We start from the raw sequence: 19,809 nt of genomic DNA on the forward strand, positions 1-19,809 counted from the left end.
CATAATGCTGTTTATTTTTCCTGCGCATCATTCTGTTGTTTTTCTGTTTGTTTGTTTTAATAAAAGATACGGCTTCCAAAAGTAGCAAGAAAATGTCGCTCTGGCATCGCAGTCTTTCAGGAGACCTGCCAGGTCTTTTGTAGGATGTGCTTTTTTTAAGAAATGCCCAGAGAGAGTCTCAATGCAACTCGAAGGTGGCAGAAGCAGTTTGGATGACAATTAAACCCATGGGAAGGGCTTTTCTTCGTACTGGAACAACCTCCTTCCTGCAGGAATCAAACTAACCTTTAACACTTCATAGTTGCACAGGTACAATGGGGAGTACAGGAAGTTTTGTCCCCCCTTTGCCTCACCAGAGCAGCGCTTTATGCCAGTGATGGCGAAAGGACTTCAGCAAGCCTTTCCTCCTCCATCCCCTCTGGTCAACAAGGAGATTGCTTTTGCCTCCAAAATATACAATATTTTCCTGATAAGGGATGTCAAATTGTTTCTTGAATCCTCCGGCTGTCAGGCGACAGGGAATGGTGCTTACCCCACTGGCCGTCGTGGGGGACAACCAGGAACTGGGCTCAGGTTCTGCTGCTATTTTTGACTTTTAAATTTTTTTTTTTATTTTTTAGGCTTTGTCAGTAGGAGTTGCGCCTGAAGTCAAAATTAGGCTTTGTATTTTTACAACGTGAACTGTTATGTATTCCCTTCTGGTGAAGGGCAGCAAGCGTCGGCACAGCAATAAGGACAAATATTTTGTTGAGGTCCCACGAGCAAGTTCTCTATTCAAAATTAAAAGCGCAAACCCAACACTGAGAATACTGAGTCAGCGCCACTAGTTTAGATCTAGGAAAAACATCCAATACTGTCTCCCGGATATTTTCCAATATACACAAATACTAAATGCCTTTGTCAAGTGGAGTTTAATAGATACAGCAGTGCTTTGCTTGCCATAAAAATAACTGTGAGAATAAGAGCTGGCAAGCCTCTTACTGGACCTAAGACCAATTTGTTTTGTTGTATTTGTTTAAGTATTCATGGTAATGACAAAATCGGACTTTCATTTTTTCCTAAGCATCTATTGTTTTCTGTGATACCAGCATCATGAAGGAAGGAACAAATGCCTGTTTTGCTTATGATGTTATTCTCCTGAAATGCTGTTTATGTTTTACAGCAAATGCTGGTCTATCCTGGTGGACCGCAGCTTTTTTTTTTTGCTGCTGCTGGGGTTAGATCTGAGAGTAGCTCCATCAGTCAGAGGCCATAAGTGGCACAGCCTCTCTACTATCACTAGGAAAGACCCTGCCCTTGTACAGACACAAGGAGCCATCAGAGGTGACAAAGGTGGCATGTTCCTGGCCAAGGCTGCTGCAAATCCAACGTGAAAAAACAGCCCATAAAGCCTGGAGCATAACAACAGCTACTATTTGCTCATCTAGCCCGGATCCAGATCCCTATTTAGTAGGCATTCCATAAACACAAACCAACCAATGCAACGTTCTTTTTTGTCTAAAGAAATGACATTCTTAGTATGAGACCACAGACAGCAGATGGGAGAGCACCGGGAAACAATGAAACAACACTGGCTGGGGGCGAGAAACGGCCCCAGCACTCGGCAGCTGAGAGCTGCCAAGGATGTGGTGGCAAAGGGGCGTTCAGCAACTGAATCAGAAGAGCTGCCGCAACTGAACCAGGATTCAACAACGAAATTTTATCCAACTGTGATGTTTTCAAGATTTTCAGGTTTTGACTGAAAAGCATTCGGCGAAAACCACGTACTTGCCAGGCAACGAGACCTGAGTGACACCTGTACCACTGCTGCAAGCTCTTCTGTGGTCAAAACTGACTCAAAAAGTGACACTCAGCCAGTAGTAACCAGTCAGGATTCAAACTGACACCAGTGCCGCTGGTTTACCAGCCTAGCCCTAAACATTTATTGCCATGAACAGGAAATACTAATGCTATGAATTGGAAAGAAATGGAGCTCTTCAGGAAAGACAAGGGAAGACCAATCCGGACACTAGTGAAGAGCACTAATTTCATTAAAGGATTATCCTTCGTAGAGGACTTTCTCTTTTACAAGATTGAAAAACTTCCCATCTTTGCTTAAGCTCTGTGGGGAGCACCCAAAAGAGCCCAGCGCTGGAGGGAAGCATAAGAGGGGCTCTTGCAGGGCCTGACTCTGGGCACCCACCTGCAGCCCCATCTCCGACACCCTTGGTGAACCGACGAGCTGCAGGGGAACTTGGAAGAGATTAATTCTTTGATTAATTCTTTAAATACTACTCCCCTCACTTCCAATTCAGCAAAGTGCTTAAGCTCATCATCTTCCCATTTTGACAGTGTATTTTAATACAGAGCACTGGCACTAGTTTAACAATTTTATCTTTCACTGGCATAATTGCAATGGATAATCAGTCCTGAAAAGAAAACGCCTAAAGCATTTCTTGGGCTTTAGGTTTGGGCTTCTAACCAAAAGAACACGGACACAATATTTTGTATAACTAATTTCTTTAATGGCATAAAAAAATAAAACTTTTCCTGCACATAAGACAAAAGAGCTGTTGCTCTCAATGTTTCGACAAAGTATCCTGAACACATAAAGTAAGTTATCTTCTAAATCAGTTTTATAAAAAGCCTAAATTAGGATGGCAATTTAGACCCTTGTAATAGATATATAAACAGACTTGCATAAACTGAATCTGATTCAAAAGTCTAAATGTCCCAAGATTTTCCCATCAAAACTTTGGATATACTTTCATGTCTAAATAACATGCTGTCAAGGGATGCTGCAAATGCTGTTACAGCTGCAAAAAACCCCATAACGGCTCTTATGAAAACAAACTCACTTATTTTCTACTGTCAAGAACTTCCAATGCCATCTTCTAAGGTCTTTCTCAGGACATGACAAGCCTGTAAATTTAATAAAACATTCCATCCCCTCAAGTGTCAAAGCTCTATCTTCTTCATGCATCCCAATGACGAGAACTTCCTTCTGCCGATTAAAGGCAACAGAAAAAGGCTCCGATTCCTGTCTCCCAGCACAAAGAAACACAACTCAACTTCAACGCAGTATGTCATATCAGATTGGCTCGCCCAGCTTTGTCAGTCTGAATTCTTATGCTAATGAGAACTATTAAAAAAAAATCCTCTTTTCTTATCATATGCTTGCTGACAGCAAGATGAAATGAATGCGTGTGTGCCCAGAACGCAGCTAACAAAAGGAAAAAGGTGGCTATATCCGGACAGAGGAGGCCTAACTTCTTCAGTCTCTAAGCTCACGAGAGATACAGAGATCATTTGTTTCCTGTTCTGAAGTTAATTTGGAATTTCAGGGGAATGGGCTTGTTCACCCTCGTATGCAGACTTCCCCTTCCCAGCCCGTGAGTGGGAGGAATGTGACAGATCTGCAGGGACACAGAGGTGCACAGGTTGCACCAGTACGGTCTGTGTGAGAAGCACAACGTTAAAAAGCACGAACACTAACTTCCTACCTGGTTTAAAGCAGGCTCTGAATCTTATTGCTCACTTCCTTTATAAATTCAAAAATCTCAGAAGAATTACCTACAACATCAACGTGAGTATCGTAAAGACTGATCAAAACATGAGGGTAATGGGGTTTTAGACTTTCACACACCTGTTTATATCTCCGCTTTTCATCTCCAGTTTGTTCCTCAAAGTAAATCCTTTCTTTACGTAAAGCATTATGGAGTTTGAGAGACCGGTTTTCAATTTTCTCTTTGACTCTTAGTACCTGTTCAGCATCAGACCTACTTCCAGCTTTCTCAATATACACTGTAGTTATATCACCATCAGTAATGTTCGAAATTACAACATCATCATTTACGAGGAATGTCCTGGGATAAAAGTACTTCATGTAGTGATATGTATCTGTGTCAAGGACAACCACTTGTTTTTCCCAATCCGCATCATAAATGAAATTACTTGTCTCTGTGGTAAGTCTGTGTTGCTGTAGCCTCCTCCTTGGTCTCTGATGGGGCTTACTTTCTTCTCCTTTGTCCTTCTCTGAAAGGGATTTTGCTTTTAGTAAGAGAGAGTCTCTTAGCAATTTGATTGCTGGGAATGGCCCTTGAACAGAAATATGCCCATTGGATTGCAAAGGACCAAAGCTCAAAGCTGTGCTCTTCTTTTTAAGTTCTTGTATCAGATCTTCTAAAACAAATTGATCTTTGAAAATAGACATATTGAGGATAGACGTGACAGAGCTGAAGACCTAGAATTTTGAATTGCAGAAGTTACGTAATGGTTAACATAGCAACGGAAGTACAACTAGGTAAATTCTGAATGCGCTTACGTGTTCACAGTAACGGGTTACTTTCAGCGGATAGTATCTGGACAACCTCTTGTCTTCTAGTCGATGGTCATCCTTCTTTAGAACACTCTCTACAACTAAAGAGAAAGCCAGATTCACTTGTTGCACAGTAAGACAATGTGCCATTGCTAGTCTGATGGCAGAACACTGCACAGGTGGTTTTCTCTTGATGTTTTCCCTAACAATTTCCATACATGCACGCAGGCAATTCAATATTCTTGCCTAATATTTTATGTATTAGTCAAAATTGTGGAGAGAGAGACAGAAGCCTGTCTTCTTAGAACACTAATTGGCAGAGATTTATTCTCAAAGCCCTGACTACAAAAATCATATCTATTATGCATGATATAAACTTATCCCTAAAAACAAACATAACAAACGCTTTGCACAAAACCTGTTCAGAGTCATGTCTTCACTGAACAGAAATAAAAACCTAAAGCTTTGACTGACTAAAAGAGAGGTATTAGTCTCCTGGTTCTATAAAATCCTAGTACCAGTAAACTATTTGAAATTATTTGGTTTAGAGCTAACAATCTAGGGCTAATTCTTTGGGAGACGGCTACATTTCATGTATTAATCTAAATACCTTCTTGATCTTCAAAAGTTACATATGCAACTCCTTTTTCCATTGTTGGATACAGTACTTCTTCCACATCTCCCCCGTTATTCTTGGACATTTGGAAGTGAATCACCAGTATGTCAGTCATGACATCATCGTGCAGAAGGCCATCTGGAACACCAGTGATGACAACCGTCCTTGCTGATTTAGCAGCTTGTCCTGTTGCCTGCGCACAGAGACATGGCACAATGTAAACGCGGGGAGTACCGGTGAGCTCCCGTAGAGGTTACCCTGATTCACCCAGATCGCTGAAGTGACTCCTCTTCCCTTTGCACAGTGAACGCGCACATTTAGTAGGTAATGAAGACGACTGCTGAATCAGATGTCAGCGAATGCCAGGCTCCCTCAGGCACCTTTCCATTAGGCTGCAGTAAAAAATGGCCTGGCTCTTAGGTGTAATTTACACCCTCTCAGTATCTTCTTAACGCAGTAAAAATTACAACTAAATTTAACAGCTTCTCAAATGAAAGGTCCAGTGTCACACTGATAAGGTTGTTTTCTCTGATTCTAATATCCAAAATTTGAAGAGAAGGAAAAATTGTAATTGCATATACTGTTCAGTAAGGATTGTCTGTTCAGAATAGAAGGTCCAGATTCAGACTGTCCTTACTTGTTAAATTGATGAGAGCTGGGATCTGGGGTTGTGCTCTGACTCATCTCTCTCCACTTACTGAATGGATAACCTTGTTAAATTGGAAGAACATAATCCCAGTCATTTGAGACTCGCAGTGCGTATAACAACTAACTACACACATGATTCTCATCAGAGACAAACCTCCCAATGCTGCAAACATGAAATCCATCCTAAATAGGCTTTGCATCCATGTCTTGTTAAGAAAAGCATATTTTCTCTCCATTCTTATTACACAGACATAAACAGTAACATTTCACTGGGACTATCACAGCAAAATTACTGTAAATGGTGGAACACTGAGTACATTTTGTAACAGTTCATTGACTTTTTGGAAGAAAAAAAATAATTTGGTCTGTCTGCCTGGCAGCGTTCACGGGAACGAACTATCAGTAACTTCACAGCGACTGTACTCAAGGCCAGTCATTCCATCTACTTTCTTTAGACTTCTCTTACAAAGTTTCTTCTGGACCTGGGCTGCATAAAACGTTAGGGCCAGCAGAGCAGTTATAAAGCCTGCAGAACGTGCCGCCAGGGGCAAATGCTTCATCAACCTGCCTCCAAAGCCTTATAGACCACCACCGCAGTGTTTCTGAAGGGACCGAGGGGACGTTCAATTCAACTGTGCCACCATGCAAGCTTTTAATTCATAAAAGCATTCATCACCCATCAAATTTAAAAAGCCAGGAGGTTTAACTGTATTAGGCAATTATGTTGGTGGTGACGCTTGTGCGAAAGCAAGTTTCTGCACTAATGAGACAACATGAAGAGAATATAAACAGGGTGCTCCCGAGATTGCCGTAGCTTTATGCAGGATTTTCTCAGGCTTCGCGCAGCCGACGCAGCCCCTGCACGAGTGGGAGCACTCTGCTGCCAGACAGCATCTCGCACCTTGCCAGCTGGTATTTTGGAAGAACACTCATGCCTACTATTGGGGTTAGAAAAAAAAACAACGAAAAACCAACAAAAAAAACCCAAAAAGACACAGTTTGTTTGTGCTGAATCACTTCTGAGACATGTCTGTGTTAGTTGCCAGACGGGGCAGAGGTGCCATGCGGACACAGGCAGGCAGAGGGGAGAGGAGCACTGCAATGCCGGGCCCTGGCGACTATTTGCCCTTTCCTGGCAAGTCTGCTACACGGGTCAAGGCTGGCAAGTGATCGGATGTGAAGACTTACCCATAGGCCTCATCGGTTATCACTGTTATTAAAAAACTGAAGTATTAATGTTAGTGAGAGGGAAATCAGAGCCGCTGCTACCCCCACAGGAGGGCCAGGACAGCAGGCCGCGGCTGCCTGGGAACGCAGTGGTTCTTCAGTGCGGGAACCGAGCGAGGGGCGGACGCGACTCGCTGCTTCCCTCATGGCGCCGTTACTTTTAACCCCCCGAAGCTTTTCACCAGCGGTGCAGGAGACGGCCCCTCCTTCCACCCCGCTGCGAGGGCGCTCCGGAGGGACGAGAGGGCCGGCAGGAAGCCCCGGGCTCTCCCCCGCCCTCAGCACCCCCGAAACCTCCCGGCGGGAACCGGCCCGGCCCGGCCCCTCTGACGGCCGCCGCCGCCGCCGCCTCCCGCCGCCGCGGCGCTCCCCTCACGGCCCCACTGCTCCCCTCACGGCTCTGCCCGCCCGCCGCCGGCACTTGCCATGTCCGCCGCTCCGCTGAGGTGAGGCTTCCACCGGCGTCCGGGGCGACGGGCGGCCACCTCCCTTCGCGGGGAGGAGCGGGAGGGCTCGGCGGGCCCCGCCCTGCGGGGAAAGCGAAGGGAAATGGCGGCCCCAGTGCTGCGGGAGCCCCGCGGCCGGAGGTGGGGGCCTTCCCCGGGCCGCCTCCCGCCGACCCCGCGCTGAGGAAGCTCGAGAAGGAGCAATAACCCGATTTTCACAATTAGTGAAAATCCACAGGGGCTGTGGGACTGAGTCGGCGTGGAGGCTCGGCTCAGGGTGGGAGCGGCACCGGTGAGGCGGTGAAGTACCTGTAGGCAGTACGGGCATGGAAAAAGTTCATACAGCTCTTCTTAAAACTTCTGTCAGAGGTAACTTCACTCCAGTAGGTAGGAAAAGGGATGTTGCCATTTATAGAAACATCACCTAAATTCTGTATTCTCGTTTTTCATCATTAAAACTGGTACAGTTAATGACATTTTTCACCTTCACCAGGTTTCCCCGCTTTCTTTTTAAGGCATCTGATCTTACCAAGATTTTAAGACCGTTACATGCAAAAGTACACAATCTCCATAAATACTCCAGTAGTACTACTTTTTTTTTTTTATTATTACTTCATAATTTTCAGGTAATCCATCCGTGCCTTTGCACGCACTAGACAGCAAGAGGTGCTGCAGTCACATGTATCTCACCCAACAGTAAATTCACAGTAAAAATCAACTGCGGTGCTGGCAGCCTTTTCGTTTCCCATATTCAACGCTATCTATTGTCTACTAACAGCTTCTCTAGAATAATAATAATAATTAGAATAATAATAGAATAATAATAGATATACCTGAGGTGTATATAATAGATATACCTGAGGATGTATCTGAGGTATATCTGAGTTTGGTGCATTGTCGTTTTCCTGCATAACAAGATGTCAAAGACTATAAAAATAAATTATTTTTAATGTTAAAGCCGTGCTACTTTGAAGTTAAGTTGCCAAAACATTTCAGCCCCCAAAGGTAGCAAATAAAAAGGCTGACAGCAGAACAGGAAAAACACCCCTCCTTGGAAAATAATCCACCCCCAACTTTGCACTTCCTTTTTATTTCGAAGATCTTTTAGAATGACAACTGGAAGGATGAACTGGAAACAAAAGGGGGACTTTACACGCTGAAAAATTAACGTTGTCCTTAACTCTATATGCCTTTTTCCAACCGACCCATCCCTCCATACCCTCCCAGAGCCAGCAGTCTGGCCAGTCACATGCAGCAAACCCCATCAGACTGTTTCCCCAAAATAATCTAGTTTAGGTAAAGAATGATCTCAACTCTTAATATTTTAAAGTAAGCAAAATCATGAACAAAAATAATAAAAAAATGTCATTGTAGAAACAAATGTTAAAAGTAAACAATAAACCAGGCTATAATCTTATGGTATTACATATGGCTTTTGTAACCAAAATACAAGAAGGAATAGGTTTATCCCACTTGGGAGTGACCCGTCTGAAATGTGCAAGATACAAAATCTGCAAATGTGCAGAAAGCAATCTTACGTTTAAGTTTCAAGTGCTGGTAAAGGCTTTTACTGTGACTATAATCAAGAACCTCTGGGACACCAAGCAGTGAGTTTTACTGAATTTCTATGCAGTCTGTGCTGTTACACAAATCAGAAAGACAGGTCATTCCTCTTTTTCAAGTATAAATTTCAGAACATTAAAGTACAAGGTACATAACTTTCGACCCCTCTGATGATGCGAATACTTGGAACTTCGTGAGTTCAACCTACAATTTCCTCTACAGCATGCTAAGCATCCTCCTCAAAACAAACCCATGTTACTCCTTTTGATACATATTTGATATTCTCTATTTCCCCGCCGCCATTACTAGGCTTTTGAAAATGAATTTCAATCATGTCCTGTACACTTTCCTCATCATCTTCCACCTCTTGAATTCCTTTCAACAGAATGGTCTTCTTAGAAATCCCGCAATAGAGCTAGTGAGGAAAGAAAAACAAACTTGCATTAAACATCAGCTGCTGCATGTACATCTAAAGGAAATAAACATATCCTTGATCAGATACGGCTAGGATTTTTGATGACATTTTAAGACTTTGGATGGTGTGGTATATTTCTATCACTGAGTATAGCAGCAGTTCTGAACTCTATCATAATACACCTAGTTCAATAGGCAAAGCACCCAGCCTCCTCAACTGGTGCGTCCTCCACTCCTGAATGCACACGGACACTGGATTTGGGGATCTCTGATGACTCCAGACAGCGTCACTTCATAAAAACCCATGCCAATACATGATATACACCTGCAAAGAATGCTGTTGTATCTCATAAACGCACACACTCTAGTCAATGCTTTAATTATAAAGGCCTGATTATATACACAATACTGACTTGATTACAATCTATTCATACAAAGTGAAAGACAATTTCAGTGAGAATACGATGAGCAAGCAGACTAGCGTTACAGGAAAATAAGTCATTATTTGGGTTGAATGAATGAATGAAAAAAATGAACGAGCAGACGTTTCACAGAACAACAAGGGTCTCTGCCGAGACTATCAACAAGGCCTCTCATTAGGGATGAATATGACAGTGCTTTGTGACTTGGAAAAACGTTGTCTACTATTAACCTAATTCACAAACAGTTCAGTATCTGCCTCCTGTCTAGCACAGACATTGTGGTAAGTAATGATATAATTTGATCAAGGAAAGACGTGCACACTATTTAAAAATAAATTATAGCTTTCACACTGCAAAACATAAGATTATCAGCAGAGCAGCATATTGCAGACTCACGCTTGCTATTAAGTTTCACAAAGTGCATGACACAAAAGCTTCTGCAGTCCTCAGAACTGAAAATTCTGCTCATATCTCCTATTTCCCATGTATCTCTTCTATTTAGGGGTTAGCCTGGGCTAGATTCTTTTACCTGAAACTTTTCCAAGTGTACGTTGATGTCTGGGGACACAGAAAGCCTATAGCACCTTCCATTTACAAAGAAAGGGTATTTAGTACAGCTCACAAAGCCGTTAGCTGCTGTAATGGAGAATGAGAGAACGAGGAGTAAGAGTAATATAATCTAAAATGCATTTTGTAAGCATATCAAAGAACAGACTAATCTTTCTTATATGTATTTAGAACCTAAAATACGATAACACACTTGCAGATTCTTCATATGCATTTTGAAAAAAGTTTATCTGGCATTTCCAAAAAAGAAAAATCATTAAATACCCACAAAAGCTTCTGAAATAAATCTAAAGCAGCTGCTCTAAATGGATGTGGCTCCACTGATCTTCATAGAATTTCATACAGTTGGGCAATCTGAATGCCTGTCTAACTTCATTGTCATGAAACAAGAGCTAAAATCAAACACATTTTCCTAATTTTCTTTTTGCAATATAAGTGTCTAGCAATGCAAAGAAAAAATAGTTTTTTGACAAAGTTAAGAAAGAAATAAAGCTCACAAGCTGCCTATCAGGTCATTTTTGATCAAAAAGGAGTATGATGAAATACTGCTTTATTTACAGATGTATGGGCAAACCCACATCTTCTCCTGATCTACTTAACTCTCCGTGGGAAGAATTTGCTACATTCAGTGGTTAAGTTAACACAGAATATAATATGGAATGGAATGGAATGCAGAATGGACAATATGGCCTGTACATCTAGCTAAGAAAATATCACATACTATACCTCCAGGTCTGAGGAACGTAATAACGGCTGTTCTAGACTGCTTGTCATAGCTCACATTTTCTACTTCTCCTCCTCCGCCCTGTTCAGATTTGTAGAAGTTCAGCTCTAATTTGTCTCTCACCCAGTCTTCAGGAATGGATAGGTCAGGTACTTCTGAAACATTGATCTTCTTTCCCGACATAGTGACATGGAGCTAAAAAAATAATTTTGTGTGCTTTGTGACTGAGAACACCCAAAAACCCCGAACTTAAAGCACTTTAAGAACTGCAAGTTTGTATCTTTACAGTTTCATATTTCAGTTGATTACCTCAAATTTGATTCCCACGTCAAGTGTAAAAGGCTTCACACTCACATCTGCTATTTTGTTGTCCAGGTTCACAGTATGCTTACCCATTTTTATCAGTCTCTGGGCAACTAAGGAAAATCATAAGTTTTCACATATGAAAAGCTTTGTTTAATCAAAGGTAAAACCAAAATTATTCCCCAGCCTTATAAGTAAAATGTCCTTTTGCATCAATAAAGGAGAAATAAATAACAGTTAGGCAAGCAGATCCCACTATCCATGTCTTCAGGCATGTCTGTTTCCATAAAGTCTCATTGGTTATAGGCAACAGGTAAAATATTGTACTGTCTTTAGAATAGTACAATAGAATAGTATAGAATAGAATAATATAGAATCTTTACGCTGTCAGAAGATGCTCTCACTGTATCAAATACTAGACTTCTCATGTTTCATTTAAAATATCCTTGGATGAAAACCACATCACTAGCTTTGTATCTGAGATATACTCGCGTATATGTACCTGGAATATACTCGGTGGGCGAGTTACCCACCGAGCAGAGCCTGCAGGCTCCTTGTGGGCAGGCACCAGACTGGCCAAACAGCAACTATCCCAGTGGGAAGCCAGCAAGGTACAGACCACACCATCCCTGTGTCTCAGATCTACCCATCATCTGACGACGTGTACATTTAACCAACATAACTGCTGTCACAATAAGGTACTGCCCAGAGTAAAGAAAAAAAATCAAATTCTGCTGTCAAAACATTTTGACTCATTCTTGACAATACTCTGTAAGGTAGAAACATATTCCCAGTTTCAAACATCAAGTATTGTTTGTATTAGCTGAGAGCAGAAATCTGGTAATCCAACGAAGACAGGCAGAGGGCTTGCAAGAAATTTGTTCTACTGATTGGTATCACAATAGTGAAAGGTTCTCTGTGTATTCTTCCTTTGGCTGTTGTTGATTTTTTTTTTCCAAAATGTTTATGTAAATCTTCTTTTGGCAATGAAATACATCAGAGACATTAATTTTATGCTTAAAATATGCATCATACCTTCTTCATCTTCAAAAGTAAGCAGTGCCTGGTTTTGATTCAGTCTGAATGGAATTTTTGTAGTTGCACCAAAAACACAGTGAGTATCCATATCTGAATAATCATCCCTCATGTCTTCCATGTGAGTGAACTTCAGTTTCATTCCCGCTACCTTTTTTTTAATCTAGTATTTTAGAATCAAGATAAGGGGAAAAAAAATAATTCTGTAATTTATTGCAGAACAGAAAAACAAACAGTAGTCTTTCCTTGAAGTGCTACATATATTTTGTATTTTGAAAGTTTAACAGTCAAGCAGATTGAAGTCATGGCTGGTAAAACAGGTATAACTCTTCTAACTAAACTGACTAGTTCTACTTGTCTATTCCTGGGATTTTTGTCAGTGGGATGGGTTTTTTGTTTTCTCTTTGATTATCCTCAAACTTAAACTTGATACAGTAAAAATTCAACTGAAGTCCACACTTCCACCTGCAGAAGTATACTACTTTTGGTATGTCAAATTTGCAAAGTTTGCAAAGTATGTCAAATTTGCAAGTATCAGAGGCCTTTGTGTTGCTATTTATTTTTGCCTAATTGCATCATTGCTCTACAGCAATGGGAAGTCTGCTAATAAACAGCCTTCGATGTTGCCATCTTAGTAAAATAGTTAGGAATATCTTATCCCTATATATATAGTTACTTTATAACTAGGAATATATATATAGTTATTTTATAACTAGGATAGATTAAAACTCTTCATGAAAATGTTGGTTAGGAAAGGCTGCTTTGATAAACTTGAGGGAGTTTCAGATAACTCTTTTTTCCCCTTTACGTAACTATTTCAAAATAAAACCCTATGTAGAAGAAAAATACTGTTTGCATTAAGATAATATAACCAGAGTAATGAAAGCATTCCTGCTACCTATCTTCAAAACTAGGATTTTATCTATGAGCCCACTTTCTTTCCATTCCTTCTACTGCCAAGGGAAAGAGAGACATTCTTCCGAACGATAATTCAGAGACTGGGTGTCTGAATTCACACTGAATCTCCTTCTAGAGGAGCCTTGGCCTGTCCACTGACTGCATAGGCTGGACTTAACTGACATCTTCTAAATTTAGAAATGGAATTTAGAAAGCTAAAGCTAATATTACAATATTGCTAACATTAAACAAGGTAACACTTGGATAGAGTTTCAGTCTCTGTATAAACAAAGAATGATGACAGTTTTCCTTTTACTGTAAATTCCCCAAAATATTTGGGTTTGTTCCAATTCAGAATGAAAATGGGTTTTTAAAAGCCGAAATTTCCACAAGGGAAGTTCCAATTTCTGAACACCTACGAATCAGTAGCAGTTTCACCAAAAAGACACTTTGGATGCTACATTTAAATCTATTTAGTATCACTAATATTCATCTGGCTGCAAACTGAGTTACTTCTGATTTGGAGTAACATGAGAAAAACTATAATCAAATCAAGCTCAATACAGGCTAAAATAAATGCTACACTTGCCATATAATTGACATATTCCCTTTCTTCCACCCTCTTGCCCAATTAGTATGAGTACTTGAAAATTACTAATGCTATGTGTATTTTTCATTCCAGTGTCTTCCATGTAATAATTTTCTGCTTTTCTTCATTCCTCTGATGTTTTCAATATCTCACATACTTGTTTCCATATCCTTAGCCTGCTTCACATTATCTTTCCAGGTAAAATAAGAAAATAAAACTTCAAGCTGTATTTTATATTGAAACCAGTAGAGGTTCACATGCTAACAACTGGCCCCGGCTGTCTAGAACTGACAAAATGAAAATGTGCACTTCCGAAAGACAAAGTGCAAAATATTTCAAACTTTACCTGACTATCCTGCGAAGGCACAGAACTACATTCTGCAAGGTCTTCTTTGAGCTTTTCAATCTCTCTCTTCAGCTCAGCGTTTTCTTGTTTTAGTACATTGAGTTCTCTCTACAGCCCAAAAAGTATTAAATGTAAAATTCAAAATACAGAAGACAAAAATATATTTCGGCAAAATCTGTAGACATTAGAAATGGTTTCAACTTTTAATTATTCTACACGACAGCCAAGCACAATACATTTTTTGCATTGCTTTAACTATCTGCAAGGTAAATTCACTCACTGAGGAGCAGTTTCAGTCAAAGTAAATTACAGAAAGAGGGTTTTTGAAATGAGTGTTTCCAAGCACATACAGCGTACCATAAATCGCACAGGGCTTTCCATAGTTATGTCAGTTCCTTATACATGCAAGGTCAGAACCTATGTCAACACACAAACATTCTGGTTTTTGTACCACGTGTGATCTTAGTAACTGTTATCCCCTTTTCTGAAAAGTTTAGCAGGTGAGGACAGTTCCTGACACACTGCTGCTCTTCCCTCTCTATACTTCTTCAGCAGGAAGAGGGAACACTTCTACCTCCCAACTGCTATGTACTTCCTCCACACCAATGAATCCTAAATGGGCATAAAGCCCATGTAACTAAATCCAGTATTTCCTGGAATGACAAGGAAACACTGCAGATGTAGTCAGCTCCAGCCATCCACAATTACAAGATGACTCCTTTAAAGTTATTAACCACTCGAGACATTTAGACTAGTTCCCATCATCTGAAGATAACGTAAAACAAAAGCCAGATGATGATAAGGACCTCTTCTGTCCATAAAATCCAAACATTTATGATTGGAGAACCAAAACCAACTTTCAGAAAATCTCACGCCAACCTGAATGTACTTAACCTATTAATTATATTTTAATAGCTTGTAATATTGAAGCCGTAATTTCTCATCGGTGATTTACGGGCCAAACCAAACTTCACTGAAACCACCTCCTTGACAGCCTATGGAAACCTCTATTACTGTACCAATGATTGCACATGGCACACTGAGGTAATGAACCAATTAGTTCTAGGACCAAGTAGTCCTAGCAAGAAGAGCCCTCTTCAGGCTCTTGCTCAGCTCAGTGTCACTTAAGAAATCCCTTGGGTGCTGTAACGTCTTGTAAGATGGGCTGGGAGTTGACAAAGCAGTGGAATCAACCCGTTCAATTTTACCTCCATCACACAAAACTGAAACTCATCTGTTGGTGGAGAATCTTGGAAGAGGAAGACTGGTTTTGTCAGTCTTCGTTTTCTATACAAAATAAGTCTCAGTTTTGCCTTCACTCTTGCAACACTGCCCTAAGACTTATTTTATTGCACTGGTTTATCTGCCGCTGGAAAGCTATGCGTAGAACATTCTACTCGTACAGTCTGCAAACCAGCAAAGCCATTTAAACTGAAAAGGAGATATTATTCTTATTTTCTCTAATCAACGCCTCCTTCACAACTCCCCAGACACTAAGAACTATAAAAAAGCCTGCTCCATACCTCCTGGGTGTCCCTAGACATAATAATGTCCTTATGCTGTTTCTCTTGAAAGTCCTTGAGCTTTTTCAGCTCCTCCTCTGCTTTAATGCACTCTTCGTTGGCACTTAATTTACAGAGAAGAAGGTCAGCTTTTACTTTTTCAGCTTTTTCAAGTCTTTCCTGGACAGTAAAAAGAAAAAAAGGTTTTTGATTTTTTTTTTCTTCCACAGGAACAAACAAAACCTTAAGTAAGCCCTTTATATTTATTTATTTTTAACACTTTGGATAAATATTTTTCTTAGACTTAGAAATGTAGTTACCACTGAGATCAACACAAGCATGTACCATTGAAGAACAGAGAACAAGTCAGACAAACATTATAATTGGGAGAGAGTTGATTTGGTTTTAGAAGGATGGACTAAAGGTCTTCCAAGTATCATTCAGCTAATTTGCACAAATCTGTGTGCTTTATAGAACTTGCCTTCCATTTCTTCAGTTCTTCTTTAAGTTTTTCCATCTCATCTTGTGATGTGCCAACAGGGTCGGGGCTTACCATACTCTGGAGAGAAAAAAGGAGGCACACACAGGTTTTCCCCTCCATTAGGCAAAAACTGAGACACACCAAACAATTCAAATGAGGCTTCAGAATAAAAAAAAAAAATACCCTCTGCAGGGGATGAATCATTTCGCCATGGCAGATTTCAATGTATGGCCATTAATGAAAGTCCAATGTATTTTGCCTGTGTGCCCATTTGCTGTTTTTCTCCAATTATGCAGGCAAAATATGTGGTGAGTCAAGAGACCGATTGTATTTCATAATTAAATCTTCCTAGAATCTGCATGCCAGAGGATAGCATATACCACAGAATTTTTGAAAAATGCATTCAGGCACTTGGGCCAAATCATTGAACTATTTAATGGCTGGACAGGACAAAAATCTAAGAAAATGCGTCCTGGTCAGTAATCATTATTTGCTAACTATCTGACTGAAAATATTCACAGGCTAATATTTTGATAAATAATAAAAGCAAGTTGTCTCTATGTTCTTCCACAGGGAACTAAGCCCCTCAAACCCACAAATTTTTATCTACTTTCTCAGCAGTTCCTCTAAGAGAATGTATATATATACAGGCCTAATGAGAAAAAAAAATTCAAAATGGGATGCTTCCAAGCTCAGGGAGATTGGACAATAAAAGGTAACATCAAGCAGGAGGAAGGTAATAAAAGAAGCATTTCATAATTGAAGTACTTCAGGGCAGAAGTTTACAAGCACAGGAAAACTACAACTGGATAAAGCCCAAGAAGAGAGAAAATCTTCTGTTCTGTTTTGTTTCTATGGCTGCAATATTCTGCAGAAAAGAAAAAAAAATCCAAAGAGACCTGCTGAAACAATCCCTCCCTTTTACTTAAGATTACATAAAACTTGAATGTGAACCATGAAATTTACGCATGGCAAAGGTCTAAATTAGATAATCCTGTCAATTCTCTTTGTAATGCTGGGTATTTCCTAAAAACAATAAAATATAAAATAATTTTTTCCACTACTTTGTCCAGTTTCAAGTGCCTATTAAGCAACAGGGAAATCCCCATCTGTGTATAACTTAAAACCGGAAAAAAATCCCTTTGCTCAAGGGACTGAGTGCAGGAAAGCAGAAGGATGGACGTGCCACAGATGGAAGCTGGTAAGAAAGAATGCCTGTTTTTTACTGAAAAATTGTCTAAGACAACAGTTTTCAACCTGAAATAATAGAAAAAATAAGAAGGAAACCACAAGAAATTCTGGGGGAAGTCCCATCCAAATTACTTGCCACACTGCAGGAACTGAATCCAGGGAGGCACCAGGAAAAAGGAAATTCCCCTAAGAAACCTCCAGAGAGACGGATGAGCAAGCGAGGCAGGACAGGAATATTCTCCCAGAATCTGTAATGCAGACACTTTGGAATGGGACTCTCCGGATGGAAAGAGGAGGCGGGAATGGGGAATGTCCAAAGTATAAAAGGATGGAAGAAGGTGAGACAAGAAGTTTCAGAAGCACTGTCCTAGCAGCCCTAGCACAAACCTTCACTCAGCGATACTATTGTCAAATATAGATTTTTTTTTTCCAGGCAGCACATCAGGAAATACTTACAAAACCATTATCTTGTAAAGATAGCGGGGGACTTGTGAAATCCATTGAAACCTGAGGGAACAAGAAAAGAAATCAGAACATTGTGTGTATTCGCTTTTTTTTGCAGCAGCAGCAGAACAGAATAGCAGCAGCTGTGTTGCGCTAAAAGAATTTTTAAATGTAAATGCTGCACCATTTTATAGGCAAAAGTGATATATATTGGATATCTGAAGCTTTCTTCCTTACTAAGCATAAATGCCAGAGACATGTGAGGAATTCTGCATGGCACAATGTAATTTTTCAGTCCTGAAACTTTATGTACTTACCTTTACACTGCTTTTGTACTGTGATACATGTTTAACATCCTGTGTGCTCTGTGCTTAACGGATACAACCCTTAAACCTGCTTAATACAATGGAAAATCACTTCCTTTACACAGATACTGTAAAATCTGGAATCTGTTGCCACAACATATAGTGGAGGTAGATAAAAAGGAATTTAGAGAAGCTGATGGGCCACTGATCCACAAACAGATGCTAAGGGGTGCAGGTTCCCGAGCCTATGGGTGCTGCGGCAAGTGCGAGAGCTTGGCACGGCAGGTGAGAGAGTCTCTAAGTGCCTCTGACAACTGCCAGGACCCAGGCAGCAGTGTCCTGACCCTTGCGGACATCTCACACGTTCCCACCTGGAAATCCCAAGCTTGGTTCTTACCCGACACCACCATCCCCGCTGCATTCGACGACGCGGTTCAGCATTGAGGCCGTCTTTGGCCAACGATGCAGGAATCCCTTTCTGCTTTACATTAAGTAACCCAAAATTTACTCACTTGTGTACCCATTCCTGACTTGGGAAAGTGCATAACTGGAAAACACCTTCGTTTGGCTTCTCCACAGGACAGCCCAGCTGCCAGCCGAGGCCCACCTCTGCACCGCCACCCTTCTCTTGTGGTTCCCTTCTCTTGTGGACCCAAAACACGTCTCTCCAGCAGCCCAACCGCCTGCTCCAGCCCCTCGCCTCCCCGGACGAGCCCGTCCCAGCCTCCCTCTGCGGTGCGGGGAGGCCGGTCCCGCCGGGAAGGCCGCACCAGGCCCAGCGCCCCGGCCTGAGGGGGGCGAGCGGAGCCTCACACAACTTACAGCGGCCGCGGGTCCCTGCGGCGGCGGCCGGCCGCGCTGCGACGAACGCTCCCCTGCAAGGTCCTGCGCAGCGCCGAGCGCCGGCCACCCCGCAGCCCCTCCGGCCGCCGCCGAGACACCTCCCTCCGCCACCGGCGATTTCGCTTTCGCTTTCCCGCTGGCTGAGGAGCGGCTCCCGGGCACCCCTCCCTTCCCCGGTGCCCTTCCCCGGGTCCCCGCGGGCGACACCGGCTCCTTTTCCTCGAAGTGACGTGGAGGAAAGTGTCGCCGGCCGCCGCCTCAGCGCAGGGCAGCCCGCCCGGACCCCTCCCCGCGGCGGCAGCGCGGCCTCCCACCCGCCCCTCGCCCTCGAGGCGGCCTGAGGGGCGTCCCGCCGCCCCGCTCCGGTAACGGGGCCCGGGCAGCACCTCCGGGGAACGGCCCCTGGGCAGCACCCGCAGGTAGAGCCCTGCGGAAAATGGGGAAATCCCAGAAAAGGTGGGGAGCGGGCGGGCTGGGAATGGGTCAGGGAGGGCATGAAGGCGTCCAGGCGGCCATCGCCTCCCTGCCATTTGAACTCTTTCTTGCCTGTCTCTTAACTTGGCTGGAAGCTTCTGGTTTGGCTTCTGGTTTGGATTTTTCTGTGAAGTAAAGTGACTAAGACCTGGCGTCCTCAAGCTAATTTTGGTGAATTTGTTTTATATATTTACTTGTTTGTTTTCAACCACATTCTCTGGGATTATTTGTTTGTATTATAAGGCATAGGTATTCCTTTGCCGGGCTGTGGCAAAAGACGTAAGACATTCAGTGACAGAAAGACCCTTTGCTGATGGAGGTGCCCCGTTCCAAAAAATAATTCCTGGAAAAAGTCTGGAAAATGCAGTGGCAGACGGTTGCCATGCGGTCCTTTCCTAGGGACAGCAGCAGCCCCCCATCTCGGCAGGAGCCTGCCATCTTGGAGGGAGCCCTCCACCTCTGAAGAAGCCCCCCA

The 19,809-nt window shown here is 42.1% G+C and overlaps 2 protein-coding genes across 3 annotated transcripts; both read right to left on the reverse strand.

The window, feature by feature from the left end:
* Positions 1 to 723: 723 nt before the first annotated feature.
* Positions 724 to 7,328, reverse strand: RBM43 (RNA binding motif protein 43). The gene is made up of 4 exons (XM_074594839.1): positions 7,214 to 7,328; positions 4,908 to 5,106; positions 4,304 to 4,398; positions 724 to 4,222 (listed from the first exon to the last, which is right to left on the reverse strand). The coding sequence occupies exons 1-4, from the start codon at positions 7,214 to 7,216 to the stop codon at positions 3,488 to 3,490; spliced, it is 1,032 nt and encodes a 343-aa protein (XP_074450940.1). The 5' UTR covers positions 7,217 to 7,328; the 3' UTR covers positions 724 to 3,487.
* A 977-nt stretch (positions 7,329 to 8,305) lies between these two features.
* NMI (N-myc and STAT interactor) lies at positions 8,306 to 19,087 on the reverse strand. Of its 2 annotated transcripts, none has more exons than XM_074594838.1 (10): positions 18,840 to 19,087; positions 17,725 to 17,775; positions 16,078 to 16,155; positions 15,618 to 15,776; positions 14,095 to 14,202; positions 12,263 to 12,425; positions 11,234 to 11,340; positions 10,927 to 11,119; positions 10,163 to 10,269; positions 8,306 to 9,212 (listed from the first exon to the last, which is right to left on the reverse strand). In XM_074594838.1, exons 2-10 carry the CDS (start codon positions 17,767 to 17,769, stop codon positions 9,024 to 9,026), a joined length of 1,149 nt encoding a protein of 382 aa, XP_074450939.1. In that variant the 5' UTR covers positions 17,770 to 17,775; positions 18,840 to 19,087; the 3' UTR covers positions 8,306 to 9,023. The 2 variants fall into 2 exon arrangements, with proteins under 2 accessions (XP_074450939.1, XP_074450938.1); XM_074594837.1 differs by having other exon boundaries at positions 18,530 to 18,842.
* Positions 19,088 to 19,809: the final 722 nt, after the last annotated feature.

The sequence above is a fragment of the Larus michahellis genome, chromosome 7 (assembly GCF_964199755.1).
Source record: "Larus michahellis chromosome 7, bLarMic1.1, whole genome shotgun sequence".
Lineage (NCBI taxonomy): Eukaryota > Metazoa > Chordata > Aves > Charadriiformes > Laridae > Larus > Larus michahellis.

Excerpts from the sequence above, each read along its gene's own strand:
- RBM43 (XM_074594839.1), bottom strand. Across the intron at positions 4,399-4,907 it reads AACTTTTGAAGATCAAGAAG|TTGTAGAGAGTGTTCTAAAG; the intron begins GTATTTAGATTA and ends CTTTCTCTTTAG. Across the intron at positions 4,223-4,303 it reads TAACCCGTTACTGTGAACAC|GTCTTCAGCTCTGTCACGTC; the intron begins GTAAGCGCATTC and ends TCAAAATTCTAG.
- NMI (XM_074594837.1), bottom strand. The coding sequence starts at position 18,562 with ATGCACTTTCCCAAGTCAGGAATGGGTACACAA. Across the intron at positions 12,426-14,094 it reads TGCCTTCGCAGGATAGTCAG|ATTAAAAAAAAGGTAGCGGG; the intron begins GTAAAGTTTGAA and ends CTAAAATACTAG. Across the intron at positions 11,120-11,233 it reads ACGTGGGAATCAAATTTGAG|CTCCATGTCACTATGTCGGG; the intron begins GTAATCAACTGA and ends TTATTTTTTTAG.